The sequence below is a fragment of the Apis laboriosa genome, unplaced genomic scaffold (assembly GCF_014066325.1).
Source record: "Apis laboriosa isolate Shangri-la unplaced genomic scaffold, ASM1406632v1 scaffold91_cov154, whole genome shotgun sequence".
Lineage (NCBI taxonomy): Eukaryota > Metazoa > Arthropoda > Insecta > Hymenoptera > Apidae > Apis > Apis laboriosa.
In genome coordinates this window covers 954,264-972,539 of record NW_025224773.1, presented here as the reverse complement: position 1 = coordinate 972,539, position 18,276 = coordinate 954,264, and the positions used below count along the sequence as shown (strand labels likewise).

At 28.3% G+C, this 18,276-nt stretch overlaps 1 protein-coding gene across 1 annotated transcript in view; it reads left to right on the top strand.

Annotated features, from left to right (window-relative positions):
* The first annotated feature begins 12,966 nt into the window (after window positions 1-12,966).
* LOC122719648 (tRNA dimethylallyltransferase) overlaps window positions 12,967-18,276 on the top strand; it is a 119,090-nt gene continuing 113,780 nt past the window's right edge. The window contains exon 1 of the mRNA XM_043945640.1: window positions 12,967-13,146. Within this exon, the coding sequence (XP_043801575.1) occupies window positions 12,967-13,146 (180 nt within the window). The remainder of the gene's footprint in view (window positions 13,147-18,276) is intronic.

Sequence of the window (18,276 nt, the reverse complement as noted above, 5' to 3'; positions counted from 1 at the left end):
TATAACATAACCGGAACCAAACTTCCGGAAGACTAGCTTTTTTTTTTCACGTATACATAATACACCCTCATATACACGATACATCTCAGATACGCATGCACGCAATGTACACATACATGTACTCCTTTCCCTCGATACATAACACGTTCACGCTATATAATAACATATACATGTACACGCAGATAATATTTTAAAAAAAGCTTGTGTTTACGCGCGCGAGCGTTCGGATATGAGAAGAAAAGAGGGCTGGAATTTCGAAGGGGAAGCGATACCACGCTCTCGCGACAATATCGGGCGAAAATTAAAGAGGAAAGTCGGGATGAGAGAGAGAGAGTTTCGAAAAAGGGATTTAGTTATTCACTGATCGAGCAACAGAGAGAGGACGAATGACATAAAGGGATCAAGCATTTTCTTCAAAGAGAATCGACACCTTGGATCGAAAACGGTGTGTGCACGTGCATCCCGGAAATAATGTCTCGACACGTATTCCTCATTCCTTCGACCGATGTTTGTTGTAATACACATATTCGACGCCGCCGTATGCATTCACACGTGCTAACTTACACTTATATATATATATATTTATATATGTCCATACACTACATCTATAATACCATTCAAATAGCATATACATGTAGGGAGAGACACAGACACGGCAATACACACGCGTATATACTATACACACACAGACACACAGTTACACATATACGAATACACGCAAGTTAATTAAAGACTAATCGAACGACACAGACCTGAAACCTGAATCGCAACCCAAGTGCTTCAAATTTATATAGGTACATATTAATCGCAGTAATAATGCAGTTCGGAACCACGGGTGGAACGCGTTTTTACGGAGTGTATAGAGTGTATGTTAAGGGTAGGGAGGGTGGATTCAATGCGGAAGAACTTTTTGACAAGTAAAAGTCGAAGAGGCTTGACTGGGAAACCCGTTGTTTCCGGAGTACTTTTGATCGTGCAAGAAACTACGAGATACGAAATTGAGTATCCGATGTGTGTTCCAGGGAAGATTTTTCGTGCAGTTGAGCACGATGATCGTCGAGAGGATGTGAATCCATATATAATATGTATTTCGGGAGAACAAGTTTGACCTGTGCGCTTTTTAAATAAACTATATAAAACGTGGCTTTATTCGTCGAATAATGAAAAAAAAAAAAAAAAAAAAAAAAAAAAGAAAAAGAAAAGAAATGAAAAATGATTTTAAGTAGAAAGATATTATTAGCAATTCTCCGTAGAAGAAAATGAAGAAGAAGAAGAAGGAAAAAAAAAACAAGATAATATTCGAATACCGAACGAGATATATACACAAAGGCCTTACAAATCGAATCACAGTGTAAAGTTTCGACATTCTTACATCCGCGTGACATTTTCTAGCCGTAGCTCCCGTTCTATTTTTGACAGACTTTTTATACGTTTAACCCTGCGATCGCAAATGACGATAATTATAAATATATAGAATGCCGCTTTACGCGATTACAGGAACGATTATATTATATTATTACGAAATATAGAACACACACAGTAACGAAACGAAAAGACTAAAAACAGAAAAATAAAAAACAAAAAAACAAAAAAAAATGAAGATGAAGAAGAATGTTAAAATGGAGGAGGAAAAAGATAAAAAAAAAAGGGAAAATGTTTTTTATAAACGAAAAATCGGATTTATTAACTAAAACAGAACGTTGTTCGCATACTCAGGATAATAATAAGAGGCGCCTTAATTTTTAACCGTTGTAAAAAAAAAAAATGGAAAAGAAAAAAAAAAGAAAAAATTGATTTCTGGGAATAAACGGAATACCTTCTCGCGTTATGACGTCATGTATTTTACATAATACATAAGAAAGAGTAAAAGAAGGAAATAGATACTATAATAATGTTTCTCTTCCTCTCCGCGTTGAAATTTTTTCGAAAGAGGCTCGCGTTTCTTTGATTTCGCGATTTTGAACTGACGCGTGCTTGCGTGCGCATGCGCGAGTCGCTAATGAAAAAAAAATGAAAAGGAAAAAAAAAAAAGAAAAAAAAGAAAAGGAAGCATTATATCGGCCACATTTTTATAGTTCTGCTTTTAAGATAAAAAATTTGTTAGTTCGATGCGACAAAGGAAACTCAACTATATATATATATATATATAATATATATATATATATACATACCTCGCAATAGATTTCGCCTTCATAAGACAGTAGCCTTCTCTTCACGCTAAATAATAATAAATAGTGAATCCCCGTTTTATAGCAGCTCTTTGCTTTTTTTTTTTGTTTTTCTACTTTGCTCGTGTGTCCGACCTGTGAGTTCTCTATATCGTGCCAAATCATGAGAGAAGGGAAGGTGAATCGAGAGAAAGAAAAAGAAAGAAAGAAAGAAAGAAAGAAAGAGGAATCATAGATAACACATTTAACTGAGCATTATTTTTTTTTTTTTTTTAGCCAAATTTAGTACGACGATTATGACTATACTTTAAACTCAATTAATTCGGAAAAAAGCGATTTATATATATATATTTATTTTTTATTTTTCCCTTTTCCCTGTTCTTTTGTTTCACTATATATACGCGTATAATTTTTTTTTCATTTCTCCCTTCGATTGACTAAAAAATTTCCCTAAGCCTTCTCTCGACAAAGACATTTCTTCGAAAATTGCTCAGAGAGTAACCCTCGTCGTTGGATCGTGGAAACGTGTCTTCTTTCTTTTTTCTTCTTCTTTTTTTTTTTTTTACTATCGTTTTCAATATACTCTTCTTTCTCGTTTTTGCTACACATTTTTTTTCTCCCGGTTAATTTGCGAAACGCTTTTTATCCTTGTGAAACGACGCTGATTCGAATTTATCGAGGCTTCGTATTATTCTCCTCCATTTCTTTTCTTATATATTAAATATATACATATATATGTATATATACATTAAAAAAATAAAAAAAAAAATATTAATATTATATACGATTTTGTAATTTTATATAAAGATATAAATACTTGCACAGTTTCTTGAATATGCGTCACGTGATCAACTGGGAGACATCTAGCTTTAAAGATTAGGCGCGTTGTTTGAAATTTTTAAAAAAATCTTACAATTTTATAACCCTTGTCCTGTTTCAAATAGTATCTAACGCAATCCTGAAAGAAATAAAAAGAAAAAAAAAAATTAGAAAACATAGATATCGATAAAACGAGATATTTGACGAGATTAAAATGAACATACAGAGGAATGAGATATTATAAAAATTTGAAGATCGAATTTTAAAGATTATTAACGTAAATATTATAAGATTTATTAAACAGATTATTACACACAGAAAAATAACACGTTTCCAAGATCTGACGGCGATTTTGAAGAGTGCAAACGTACCTGCTAGCCACATAGACATTAAAAATAATCATAGTTAATTGTATAAAAGGACAGAGAGGTGGTGTATAAGAAAGATTGCGCGTTTTGTAAACGACATACGTCGACGTAGCTTTAGCTTAGGAAAGGACAACGCAATTATATACTATTATAATATTGTTCATATATAATATCATTATATAATAAAAAAAAAAAACGATTCGAAGTGGCGCGCGAGATTCGTGTTCAAATGTGTTCTATTGTGTCGTTTATCAGATATAAAAAAAGAAACAAATATATTTTCATTTTTGTTCTATTATCTATTTTTTTCATTATTTCTTTTTGTTCGTTTTTACTTACTGATCCGTAAATACGTAATGTAATTAGGATAATTTTATTCACGCGTTAATCTAGATCTTACGCGGACACGAACGAATCTTGCGATCTCCACGATGTTTCCTTTTTGTAAACTTTTTTTTTTTTTTTAAATGTAATACACGAGTGCAGTTTCAGATTAATTATAAAAATATACGCATACAGTACAGAGAACGTCCCCTCCTCCGAACACAACAATATCATAGATAGAACGATTATGCAACGTGTATCTTTTCTCTCGTGTTCTTTTGTTTTTTTCCCCCCTCCCCTTTATATTACGCGTATCTTTTTTTTTTTTGTTTTTAACTTACAACGTGTGTGGCCGACGACAAAAAGAATAATCATTCGCTGAATTTTCTTTTTCATTTTGCAACGCATATTTTTTGCAATAAACAATGCCACGAGGACGATTTTTCATTGATGTGTGCGCGAGTATGCAAGTGTACGGATGCGAAGAAAGAAATACAATTAAATTGAAACATTTAGAAGGTGTAAAGAGAAAGAGAGGAAGTGAGAGAGGGAGAGAAAGGGTTTGACAATGAGAGTGATAAAGATGCGAGAACGAGACTGAAAGATTCCGAGGATTCGAGAGTGTTTTCTTTTTTTGTGAATGTATAAAATAAAAAAAAATATATATATATATATATATAGTTTCCTATGTGAGAAACAAACGTGTAAAGTCGTACCAAACCTCCAATGTTTTATAATAAAGATAAATAGGGAGGGGTTAATACACGTGCGTGAAAGAGGTAAGAAGAGGGTGAAGTTATGTGGTATCTTCTCTTCTAACGGATCTATATTTTCAGGGGCCCCCGGGGGAGGGGAGAAGAGTTCTCGACGAGAATACTTAAACGTAAACTTAGGTTTTTTATTCAGAGTAAAACAATATTTTTTATTTATCCCTTTATTTTTATATGACGTTGCTACTGGAAACCGTTTCTAGGTGGGGGGATGAAGATTGACGCGTGAAAGGGTATCGGGATGAGTGGATGAGAAAACGTCAGAATCGAACGAAAGAGGAGAGAGCGAGTGGACGAGAGGGTGAAAATAGAACGAAGATAGGGGGAGAGGGTTTAATTAAATTGATGAGCCGGATAGTGGTAACCAGAGCTACACAACGAAAATGTACCATCTTTAAATAGAAGATGGGGTGTAAAACGACGGGGATCGTTATATATATATATATATGTAAAATCCAGAATAGGATAGGAGTTGAAGGAAAAATAGTGGAAAAAAATAAATTGGGAACCCCGACAACACAGATTTTTGAACTGCGATATTCATGTTATACTATATTATATATATATACATATATATTATATATACAGATAGACCGATAGAATCTCTTATTTTTGCAAGAAAACCAGATTTCCGAAAAATGGAAAAAAAAAGTAAAAGTGAAAAGAAAAAATATACTGAAAATAACAACCGTTCGTCGTTGAGCGACAAGGAAGACGAAAGACATGTTTTTCGATTCGATTTTTCAATTTTTCTTCTCCCAATTGTTCGATTTTTTTTTATATTACGTGTATTTAAGACAATTGTTACAATGTCTGTCAATTTTTTTCTTTTTAATAAAATCTTTTCCATTATTATTTTTCTCATTGATTATTAACACGATATGTTCCGGTTTCGATTTCGAAACCGGAAATTGAAAAAATATCCCAAATACGTCCTTCGTCTTCATTGATCGGATTTAATTCGACGAACGTGCACCACAGAGACTTAGCCGCTTTAAACCGGGGGTGGCGTCGTTGGAATTTCGTCTCGATTCTCGCGACGGTACAAGCTTTTTACGTAATCACGGATACTTTTAAAAGAGATAAAAAAAAAAAGGAAGGAAAGATAAAAAATTGCGTAAAGTGTAAATCGAGGGACCCTACGTTCCGACCGTATGAAATATAACAAAATTGCGCTTTTTTTTTTTTTTTTTTTTTATAAAAAAAGGAGATGTTTAAGAAAAATGAGGGGAAAAAAGAAAAGAAAATCCCTTCGAGAGGGATGGAGAACACAGAGTTTTTTACATTATAAAAGAGAATTTTGGCCTCGCAAAGACGCAAAGTTCTCCGTGAAAAAGAAAGAGAGAGAGAGAGAGAGAGAGAGAGAGAGAGAGAGAGAGAGAGAGAGAGAGAATGAGAGAGAAAGAGAGAGAAAGAGAGCGGGTAGATATAATCGTCTAGGGTTTGATGCTAATTACCTATTATTCTATTATCGATTATCGAGCAATACTGTTAAGAATTATTTAACGATTAACGGTAATAACGATTGTACTACTCACTTTGTATTATAATAATATTTAATATATAATATTATATAATATATTATATTATACACTTTATATATAATAATCAATATATACCAATATATAGACCAGCATATATAATCTTCTACCTAATAATATAATATATTATCGATAATATTAATATTAATTATTAATAACGATAACACATTACTATTTCGGTAAGGTTATCTCTGCGTGGCTAAAAGGGAGAATGCTTCTCGAATTTTTCATTTCTATATCGAGAACGCTTTCGTGAATTTTTCTATATATACAGATATATATAGAAAATATATATTTACGTATGTTGTAAGGATTCGTGATCGGCCGATCTCGCGGATAATAGACGAAGTTAAACTGGACCCACCTCCTTATTAAAACTAAACGAATAAATAAATATATAAATAAATAAATAAAAAAAGAGTTCACTTGTACCTATACCTCGAACGATTGTTGGATAAGAGTTTAGCAAGCGGAAGGGAACGTTACGATTTTATGATTTTTAACGAGAGAACGATCGCGGTTTGTCGTTCCCCGACAACATCCGTGTCTTTAGCCCCCCCCCCCCCCCTCCAGGTGGGTCTTTTTCTCTTTCTTATTTCTTATTTTTCCTACCCTTCCGGTGGCACGCCCTTTCGAGACCGGAAGTTGTCGGGGAAAGCGTGCAAAAAACCTAAGAGTCACCCCCGTATAATTTACGTAACATTTTATTAATGTATACATAAATACGCATACGCATGTTAACCGCGGGGTAAGAATGAAAGATATAAACAAAAAAAAAAAAGGAAAAAAAAACGAAGAGAGAAATTATAATTATATTAACTAACTAACGATAAGCGAAGCGCATCGCGGTGAATTAAGACACAACATTTATTATACAATAATACTATTAAGGGATGTGCCTGTGTACACGTACGCACATGATTTCACATGATTTTTTTTTCTTTCTCTTTTTTCTATTCGCGCCACGTGTATACGTGTACACGGTACGTAACGTACACCACACATACACACATAGATACACACACATTACAGATAGATAGAAGATAATAAAATGAAGAAGTAATATTTATTCCACAAGTTAAAGAAATAGTAATATTAGAAGTAATATTTATATATCTATATTTACTATTTGCATATTATATTACGACGTAACTCTACGCTTCTCCCCGATTGGGGATGGGCGGGGTGGATTTTGTATAGGAAGAATGCGACAAAACATGTGAGAGAAGAAGAAAAGAAAACAAAAAGAGAAGAGAAAAGAAATTCAAAGGTGAGGTGAGAGAGAGTGCACGAGTGTGAAAGATGGAAGGGAGAAGATACATGTGCTTATTTGTAATAATGTAATGGAAGTGTTGAAAAGGTACAGAGAGTGAGAGTGAAATTAAAGAGAGAAACTAAAATTATAGGAGGAAAGAAGAAAAAAAGATAGGTTTTGTACTTAAATTTAAAACAAAAAAAAAAAAAAAAAAAAAAAAAAAAGAAAAAAGAAAATAAAAAAAAAAGTAAGAAAGTCGTTCGCGCACCTAACACGCTTCGTTTATTATTTTGGTTTCCTTTTCGTCGTCGAGAAGGATTGTGGAGATTGTGGATTGTGGAGAGATATGATAGAGATCATATATATGAATAAAGTTGTTCCTTTTTAGATACGGTATTTGAAACCGTGTTTGAACGTGTTTGAACGTGTTGGTGGTCGACGATCGTTTTTGGTTAAGTTGAAAAAAAAAAATTAAGAATCGTGCTCGATAGTTAGATGATAAAATCAAGTTTATACAGCAATATAAATTCAGAGTGATGCGCATTTTAGGAAGTTTTTTTTGTTACGTTAGTTGTCAACTGCGATCAGATTAGAAACGCAAGTTTTCGATGTTTCTTTTTTCAGGAAAAAGGTGGTGAGACAGTTCCTTAACGTTTATATTTCGAATTATCTTATTATACGAATAAAGCTATTATCATTTACTCGAAAAGTGCATTTTTTTTCTTGCACCCAGACTTCACGTCCAAATTCCCACATTTGCTCATTAATTGGGATGACTGAAGGTTCAATGTAACGATTCAATATTGAAATCACTTGAAATTATTGTAAGTAGATTGGAGATTGTTTTATAAATACACCCAATTAATTATATATTTTAATCTATTTAAATCTATTTTAGATATTTAATTAATTTGGAGTTGTATCTACAATAATCTAGTAATCTGATAATGGTCTTCGAATATTCGTGATTTCAAGACGAGTGAAAAGATTTTGGTAAGAAATTCCATTTCTTTTACAATGTAATAATAATCGAGTTTTCTATTCAAATTTGATTTATAAAATACATTTTTTTAGAGTTGTAAAATACCAAAGACATTGTACCAAATATCAGAATATGAAAATATAACTAATTAATTTGCGGCGAAGAAACACTAACGTTATTAATCGGTATCTTTTTATTACCTGTGATTTCTCGTTCTTTGTCGGAAGCAATAGAAGAATATTCAAAAGTATCGTTATCGTGCAGATAAAGGGGTATCTTGAAGGAATCGTTTCGTTTCGTAAGATCGAGTAATCGTGGCAACAACAAGGGATAGCTGGAGGGCTCGAAAGAGGAGCAGAACCCTTCGAAAAAAGAGGGAAAAAATAAGAATGAAAAAGCAAAAAGAAATGAGGAGAATATAATCGAATTCCAGTCATCCGCTTCATTTCACTCGTACCGTATATCACGTTATGGCGATTAACGGTACGATCGATGACCGGCACCGGTTTTACGAGCCTTTATTTCGCTCGTTGAATTAATTCGACGTCATAAAGAGGAAGATAATGGGTGGCTGGGATGCATCCGAAACTGCGAGCCGGCGAGAAGGTAAGCCAAAGCAGGAATTTAACAAGAAAGCCACCGTGGTAGTGGCGTTATACGAACGAAAACTATCCATTCCACCGATCAGATACGCTTTTTATCTTTTCTCTTTATTTTGCCTTACCCTTCTTGACTTTTGTTTCTTCCCTTATATCCAACTATTCTCTTTTTCTTATTTTCTGATATTTCCTTTATGTAAGTACTTTATATATCTCGATTTTCGTTTCATTCGTTCCTACACTATTCTACCCTCTTGTTTTGATTTAATTTCTCTTTAATATTTGGAAGATTCAATAATTTAAAAAAGTTCGAAAATTTAAAAATCCAGAAAAATTAGAAAAAAATTGAGAAATTTAGAATTTTTTTAATTTTTTAAATTCCCATGATTCTAAAATTTCAAAATTTCAAAATTCTATCTAATCAAAAAATTCCAAATATTTTTCCTTAATTTTTTCCCCTTCCTTAATGCATTCTTCGCTTACATTCATCTTTTTTACATCATTTTCCGCCCGATTTTCTTCTTATCATTATTTGAACCGCCTTCCTTCTTTTTTTCTTCAAGTCTTCCTTCTTCCTGCCTTATTTCCCTTTACGTCATCTCTTGGGTTGCTTTCAATTACCATTTTTTTCTCTCTATCTTCACGATGTTCGCGCTTCCTGTGGAAAGTTCCCGTACAGTTGCGTCAATAGAATATTTCGACCGGGCCAACCGCGATTAGGCGGCTAAATGTGAGAATTATGGAAAGCAGAGGCAAACGTGCGCGCATCCGCGCGGCTAATAAAGCGAATGATATATAACGGATCCCCGAAATATCACGTTTAATTGAGAAAGACGAGAAATCGTCGAGAAATTTTTATCGATTTTAAAATTGATTGTATAGATCAAATTCCTCGAGTTTCCATGATCGGGAGATATGTTGTAGTTTATCCCTTATCTTTGAAATTTTTAGATTCTTCTCATTCCCAGGGATGTGAATCGATTATTTTTTCATTTCACACATATTTTGCATAATTGTGCTTGTGTTTGATGTTGTTATATTTGATATATTAGAATTAAAACTTATTTTAATTGCAAATAATAAAATACATGTAATAAGCACGAGGAAAATTTATATCTGATGATCTTCGCGTTAAAATAATTAAGAGCTTGGTAAATTAGAATATAATGAATTCATTTTTAAAATTACATTTACGACTTTATCGTATGAATAATTAAATCTGTAGAAATTTTGATGTTTTTGGAATTTTTAAAATTGAAATTTTTCGAGAATCGGAATTTTATGAAATTTTATCATCTCGAAATCTTGGAAATCACAGAATTTTTAAAATATTTGTGGAATTTTAAATTATGGAATTTTATAATTTTTAATATTTTTACAATAGTTTCAATTAGTATGAATCCTATTTTTTATCAATGCGCGTTAACGTAAATTTTTTTTTTATGGATTTTGTTCCATTATAGCTTTATTGAAATTTACAAAGCAAAATTGGATATATGTGTCTAAAATTTATTGCAATTTGAAGGATTTCAAACAATGAATTCTCCGAAATTTGCAGTTAAAACATATCTTTATATAAATTAGAAAGAATGTTTTAATGTAATGAACATCATTTTGAAAGTGTCGCTTTCTCAAAATGTAAATATCCAGTATTCTTTGAAAAAACAGAACTGAAAGGACATTATATAATTTAGAAAAAATTCAAATCCTGTGCCTGTGATAAATTAATGTATGATGAAAGTCTACTAAATCATCTCAATATTGCTTTATTAAACATTTATTTAGATTAAAATACAAAGTGTAAAGAAATTTTGGACATGTTCATTTCTGAGCATGAAAATTTCCATTCTTTATTTAATTATTTAATTATTTTTTGCATACTGTAGTAATTCTTTGTATTTATGAGCACATGTGTTTTAATGTTAGTACATGTGTTCTGATCTGGATTTTGAATTAAATATTGATATATATATATATATATTAAAATTTATTTAAATTTTAATTTATCAAAATTGAAACAAATTGAAATTGATTAATAAAATGATCTTTTAATTTATGTGACATATGTATTGATTTGACATGATAAAAATAATCAATATTATTTTATTTTTATAAGAGGAAGCATATAAAAAAAATTTATTTACTTTTTTCTAAATTATTAAAAAGTAAAAATAGGATAAATCATAAGTTTTCTCAAGTTTCATTAATTATTCTTTAATTTTCTTAAAAAAAAATTTTTAATTTTTTATAGAGAAAAACTTTATGTAGAAAAATTATAAAAAAAAATATTTGAAATACTTAGGTAATAAATAATAAAGGTAAAGATAAAAATACCTGTGTTTTAAACATTTGAAATTTCTTTTCGAAAATATATCATTCCAATCGTTTTCCATATTATCAGCAAGAATCCAGTTATTTATTTATATGTTATATAGAAAATTTATGATAATTACTAGTGAATTCAATAATATACATTTAACCATAAAATAAATATATATTTATCCTGAAGCGGAAAAAACTTATATATATCAGATCCATATAATGATCAAATTATCTAGTAGATAGTAATTATCTATGATCTTTCACGATCAAGTTACTTTTTTTTTTACAATATTTTGTTATCTTATCAACATTTTTAAAATACGGCAAGAAACTACTTTTTCCTTTTTTTTTCTGAAATATGAAGCTATATTTGATTAACTGTTTTGAATAAATAATTTAATGAAATAGATATACATAATTATCTAGGGATATGTATAAATATAATAACTTAATCAGCAAAGTAGTAGTTGTTGATATAGATTTAATCAGTCGATGAGCCTTATTATCACTCAGCTGTTTAAATTGAAATACATCTTAAATTTTTTTAATTTTAAAAGTATAATTTATGATATAAGGACAAATAATCTAAATACTATCTTTTCTTTTGGATTAAAAACAAGAATGATTTCTATTTTAATATATGTTTAATTAGTGTAATTGAAATATGTATAAGAATTAAATGATACATAAGATATCATGTTGCTGTTGCCAAGTGAATAGATGATAATACTTATAAAAATGTCATTAATATTATACAATACTAGTACGTATCGATTTCTTAGTCTTCTATATTAATATCTTAATAATAGTATGATGTTTCTTTTATATTGAATTTATCATATAATAGAAGAGGAGAATAGAAGAATAGAATCTAACATTTAGTAGATTAAAAATAAATAGAATAAAACTAATAAAATTTAACTTAAAATATTATATTTAAAAAGTAAGTAAATAAAAAAATATAATTTTTAAATTATATTTTTTTCATAATTTATAACAAGACTTTTATTTTGATAAATGAATGGAAAATTGATTAGTTATTTTTTTGAAATTGTATTAACTTTGAATCTTGACAAGTTTACAATCAAATTATCCATTAAATATTATAAAAAGTATAATTTCAGTGAATTTATAAGATTATTTTATTATTGAATGAAATTGTGTGAAGCAAGAAAACTCAAGTCGAATATAATTTGCTAATGAAATCATTCATAATGTTACTGAAGTTCAATTGCTGCTATTCATTCTTCAATTAATGTAACTTTAAAGTATTTCTAATTTTTAAGAGCATGATTGTTTATTGAAAAACACATAATGATGCTTTATAGATTTCTTGGCATAATAGAAACTGAGATGAATGCATAAATTTATTTATATGTTATTATGTTGTGATACGCAATAGAATAAAATATAATTTTATTTATGCATAATAGTTGATTTTGTATTTGATACAATGTTATATTGAATAAGAAAAGTAAAACAAAAAGATTTTTATATCTAAATTGGCATCTTATATGTTTAAAAAATTACAATATTTTCATATAAAAATTCAGATTTATTTTTTATAATTGAATATTTTTATTTTAAATGAATTTTTAATAAATTATAATTGAAAATATACAAAATTTCAATAATAATTTATTACAAAAAATGATATTACATTACAAAATGTTTTATTTTTAATAATAAAAAATTAAAGTAATATAATAAATTTAATATTTATGTCTAGCTTGAGTAAACAATTTTGAAATGCAATAAAAACTTGTTTAAAATTGACGCCTTTAATTTACACGACTGAATCAACGGAACGCGAAGCATATGCGCAGTAAGGCTACGCATGCGCAGTGTCAAGTAACCATAAGTGATTGTGAAAAGGTCGATATGTCGTGTGTGCCAGTTTTAGCAATTTTGGGATCTACAGGATGTGGAAAATCACGTTTGGCCATCGAATTAGCTTGTAAATTCTTCGGAGAAATTATTTCAGCCGACAGTATGCAGGTAAGTGAGAAAACAATTACTTATTATCTCATACTCTTCGTCGTGCTCCTTGTAGGTTAGGTGCGTATTCAAACGTTGTTTATTTCGAGAGATTCTTTCAACTAATATATTCTAATTTCGTTTCAAATAAATATTTCAAACATATTAATTTATTTCCTGTATAAAATGACATATATTGATCGTTAAAAATATTTCACTTGTCGATGCGATGGAACGGGTTACATTCTACGCAACATGTAGTTCATTTCAGCTTTGAATATGTTTAGTATATACTTCTGTATGTATTTTAATGTGGTACGAATGAAAATTTTTTATTAAATTTTATGCGATAGAAGTGAGTTTTACAACATTCGTTAATATATATTCGAATATCTTTGTGCACGTATTATTACAATTTATCATAATTACGCGTAATTTTTTATACATATAACTTATTCATACGTATATTGCAAACATTTTTTTTCTAACGTGAAAATAATGTATGCCATGTTTTCATACGGAGCATATTTCATATTTTTCTAGGAGCAAGTAATTTATTCGTATTATGTTTTTGAAAAATTAGTACCAATAGAAATATTTTTCATGCACAATGAATCGAATCATTTTATTTTATAACGGTATTGTATTATTTGAGAGATTTTTTATTTAGAACTCATTGATACATTTCTATTTATAATCGTTTTCAATGACGAATAAAAATTATCGAATCTTGACAAGAGAATAGATTACAGTGTTAAATAAGAGTATAATTGCAAAACTAATCCATCTCGCTCCGTTTTGTTTTCTATTATCTTTTGTGTAGCTTGAATTCATCTGTGTTACAAAGGTTAGTTTTGATGATAGTCGTAGTTTGAACGTGGTAACATTTAGAGGGGGCTCAGAATTAATCGTACTAATTGTCTTACTCTTTCACATGTATAAATAACCACAACGAATATTTAATTACACCATTTGTGATATAAGGATGGTCCAAAATTTCATCGAAAATGAGGCATTTGTAAATCTTTCTACTGTTTTTTTGTTCTCATCTTTTAACATATGTTTCATCTCTTATGTGAAATATATCATTGATTTTATTGTTGTTTAATTAGAAAACTTCTTAACTTCTAATTTTCTATATTTAATATTGAATCTTAAGATTCAAATTACTAATATTTATAAATATTATTAAATTTTTTAGAGATTTTATAGAAAAATATTTTTTTAATCATTATAGATTTTCTTTATTTAAAAATAAAATTACTATAAGTAAATATTCAAATTTCATAATTCTTTATTAAATAAGTATAAATTTTCAATGTAGTATATTAGAATAACAAATTGTTTTCATATATATCATCAATATATATCATCATAGATTTATGAATGAATACTGTTTCTTAATTAGATGTTAGATTATTAAATAAATCTATATGTGAAAATAAATCTATATATATATGAATATACATGTATAGTTTGGATAGTAAAATTCTTATCAATTCTAAGAAAATGTTTTGCAAGAATATCTCGTTTAAAGAGCATAAAGAAATGATATTTTTGATGATGAAGAAACTAATTTATAAAAATAGTATTTCCATTTTATCTTTCTATCATTTAGAAGCTTTATATTATTAGCTTAGATTAATTTGAAATTATTGCATAATTTTCAAATAGAAAATTAAATACGCGTTAAAAAAATTAAATATTTAAATTTTTTAAATAACCTTTCAATCTTTCAAAGGTTTATTTAAAAAAAATAAGATGCAACTTTTGGTATATTTTATTTGCAATTTTCACGATTTAAAAAATTTTATTTATTATGTAAATTATGTGAATAATATATATATAATATATAGCTATTAATATTATATAGGTGTTTTGTAATTATTGATGATAGAATAGAGAAGGAAATTATTTTACAGAGAAATAATTCGAAGATATAGAAAATTTTCTTTTATTTTAAATATATATTAAAAAAAGGCCTTACATGAAAAAAATTTACTTTACATTCTTCAGTTATTTTCACAAGTAGAATAATCTGTTGATTACTTAATTGCATTCAGTTGGTAATTAGGTAAAATTTACATGTAATTTATAAGTTTTTGCCGAATAATGAAAAGATTTGAATAATAAAACTTCATTCTGTATTGTATTTTTCATTCTCTCTTCCTTTATATCGTTTATCTGAAAGAATAATTGCGCAACTATAAAAGAGGCATTCATTTTCATTTTATTAGTTTTATTATTTAGTTTTCTTTTTTTAACATTATTAATAAATTGTTATATCAAAATTATAATTAAAAAAAAAAGTTTCAATGAATAGATAATTCTTACATCGAAAGAATTAAATATTTCAATATAGAAAAACTTATAATTTTGAAGTTATATCTCCGAAATTAATTCTAGTTAATTAATAATTGAATATCTTTAAAAATATTGCAGTAAAAGAAATCGGTTCTGTTAAACAATCTCTTATATTTAATATATTTACGAGTTTCATGAAATTGCTTAAATCCTTTCGTACAAAAAGAATTTATCAAGGAAGATAAATTAAGTTATGTAAAATGTTTCTCCAATTGACGCGTTATTTTACATATATCTTCCGCATTAATGGACAGACCGGGTTTATCTCGTGCTTTATTAATATATCCGAGTGTGTTTTATTATCTTGTCGCGTTTAGCCTGCTAAGCAAACTGTTTAAATGCAAAGTAGTAAAGCTCGCATGATAGCCGCTATAAAGTAAGTGGATCGAATTAAACTTTGTCCTGTTTGAGTGTTCATTAGCTTGAAGGATCGTGGGATTTCCGGTTCTTTTTTTGGCCCTTGAATTAATAATATAGCCACGCCATTTCCTTTACATCACGCGCTATATACAAAGAAAGTGAAAACTGGTCGAACATCCCTTCTTTTATTTCGTGTTCTTATTTTTCCCAAAGATATATAGATGTAACTTCTCGTTCTTTGATCGTAATATTTTCATATTTAATTTCTTAATTAATGAAATACATTTTGTATTTGAATGTTTATGTTTGTCTCATTGAATATTTCATTAGTTTTTTATTAATCCTTTTTATATTTAAATTATTTTTGCTTAAATTTTATCTTCGAGTTTTCATTTTGCGTGTAAAAAAAGATGAAATCTTTTTTTTTTTTATTATGTCAGATACGAAAGATATATATAATACATGGTTGAGAAATAGATTTTTTTTAAAAAAGAAGATTCGATACTTTTTTAAAATTTCGTTCAAGGTAATTTTAAATAGCATGCGCACATATATTGTTTTTTTTTTTAATTTTTTTCATGGAACGAAATCATTTAGATCATCAATCCTTCGCGTTTATCTTAATTATTCAATTTAATTATCAATAGGGAACGGAATTAGTAGAATAATGATTAGCTATTAAAGACGAATAAATCAAATTTTTCGACTTAACAAAAAAAAACAAGATATTGACTTTTGATCTGGTCAAAGTCATCTAATCTCTTCTCAATTCACTTAGAATAGCTATTAATTATAAAAAGAGAAATAAATACATGTAAATGAAATAATTAAAAAAAAAAAAGAAAAGAAAAATAAGAATATCATCGAAAAATATATTTTTCTTTTCTCTAGAAAAATTTTTTCCACACATTTTTCAATATATGTGAATATTTTAGCGCGTAAGCAACGATACACATGATTTTACGCTTTTTATATTGACGCGTATCAATTCATCCTCGTTTCAGATTTTAGTTTTATTTTTAAATGTCGCATGATCGTTTCTCTCATGTATAAATCACATGTTCATGATTATTATGATATTTCTGAACGTGTCCTCAAACGATTTCCATTCCATTCGACGTTAATCAATCGTCTGATCTCTTTTTCCTCATTATTATCCATGCATAAATCATTATCCTTTTTTTATCCCAAGTTTTTTCAACATTTTATTCTCTGTTTCTCAATATTTTATCTTCTCCCACGTTCTTTTGTCCCTGTATCATCGCTTGTAATTGACGGAGGATTTCCCTTCTAATTTGCGCAATCAGGAGAGACTTAAAGTTAGAAATGTAATATTTCTTCTTGCCTTGAGTATCTTCTCTATTAACCTTTGCGATTATTCCATATAATTTTTAAAATTATTCGTTTTTGCTTTTATTTTTTCTTTTTCTTTAGATAAAGTTCATAGTTATTGAGAAATTAAATTTTTTTAATTAAATTTTTTAAGTATATCGTTACTTTTGATTCTATATCTTTTTTAAGTAATTTATATTTCAGTGAAGATGTTACTTTGCATATTTTTAGGATTAATTTGAATTATAAAGAGATTATAATAAGATTTTTCTAAAAAAAAATCTTTTTTTTTTTTTCTAGAAGATAATCTAATTTCGAAAAAGTTTCTCATTCATTGACGTGATTCAATTTCTTATATAACGTCGTATAACTTGAATATATTTTAATTTTGCATTCCTTCTAAAGTAGATCTAATTATATCAGCTAATTATATTAGTTTCTATGTTTTTTTAAGAGAATAAAAAATTAATCAGGAATAATTAGTTTTCAAAGGTTAATATTAGAATACCGATCTGTGACATTTTATAACATATTATAGATTGTTATTATATCAATTAATATGATAAAAATAAATATATATAATAAATGTATAAATTATTGTATAGTTTAAGATATTTTGTAATATAATATTGAATTGAAATGTCTTTTGAATTATTATTAAATGCACGCGATGACCATTTAGGCGGGTCAAGGCCGATTCATGGTTTCGAGATAATATTATGAAATAAGCCGGCAACTTTATCAAATATTATAATTTTTGTCACCGAATTAGAATTACATGCAAAAAATTCCATAGTTATTTTCTAACTAGGATACATTAGTCCATTATCGTCATTGATTTATTCGAACAAGAAGAATATTTTAAAAATATTGTATTTCCATTTAAAATGTGAAAGATGACATTGACATTTATATCCAGATATTAAATTTTTGATTTATTAATATTATGCAGGCTTAAATATATTTCAATTTTATTTTATCATAATTTTTTGAGGAAAGATAATTTAATAATGTCGACAGATTTACGTGGGATTTTTTGTAGGCATAGATGATTATTTATTCGTAACAATTGATTTATTACTATTTGTCTTCGAA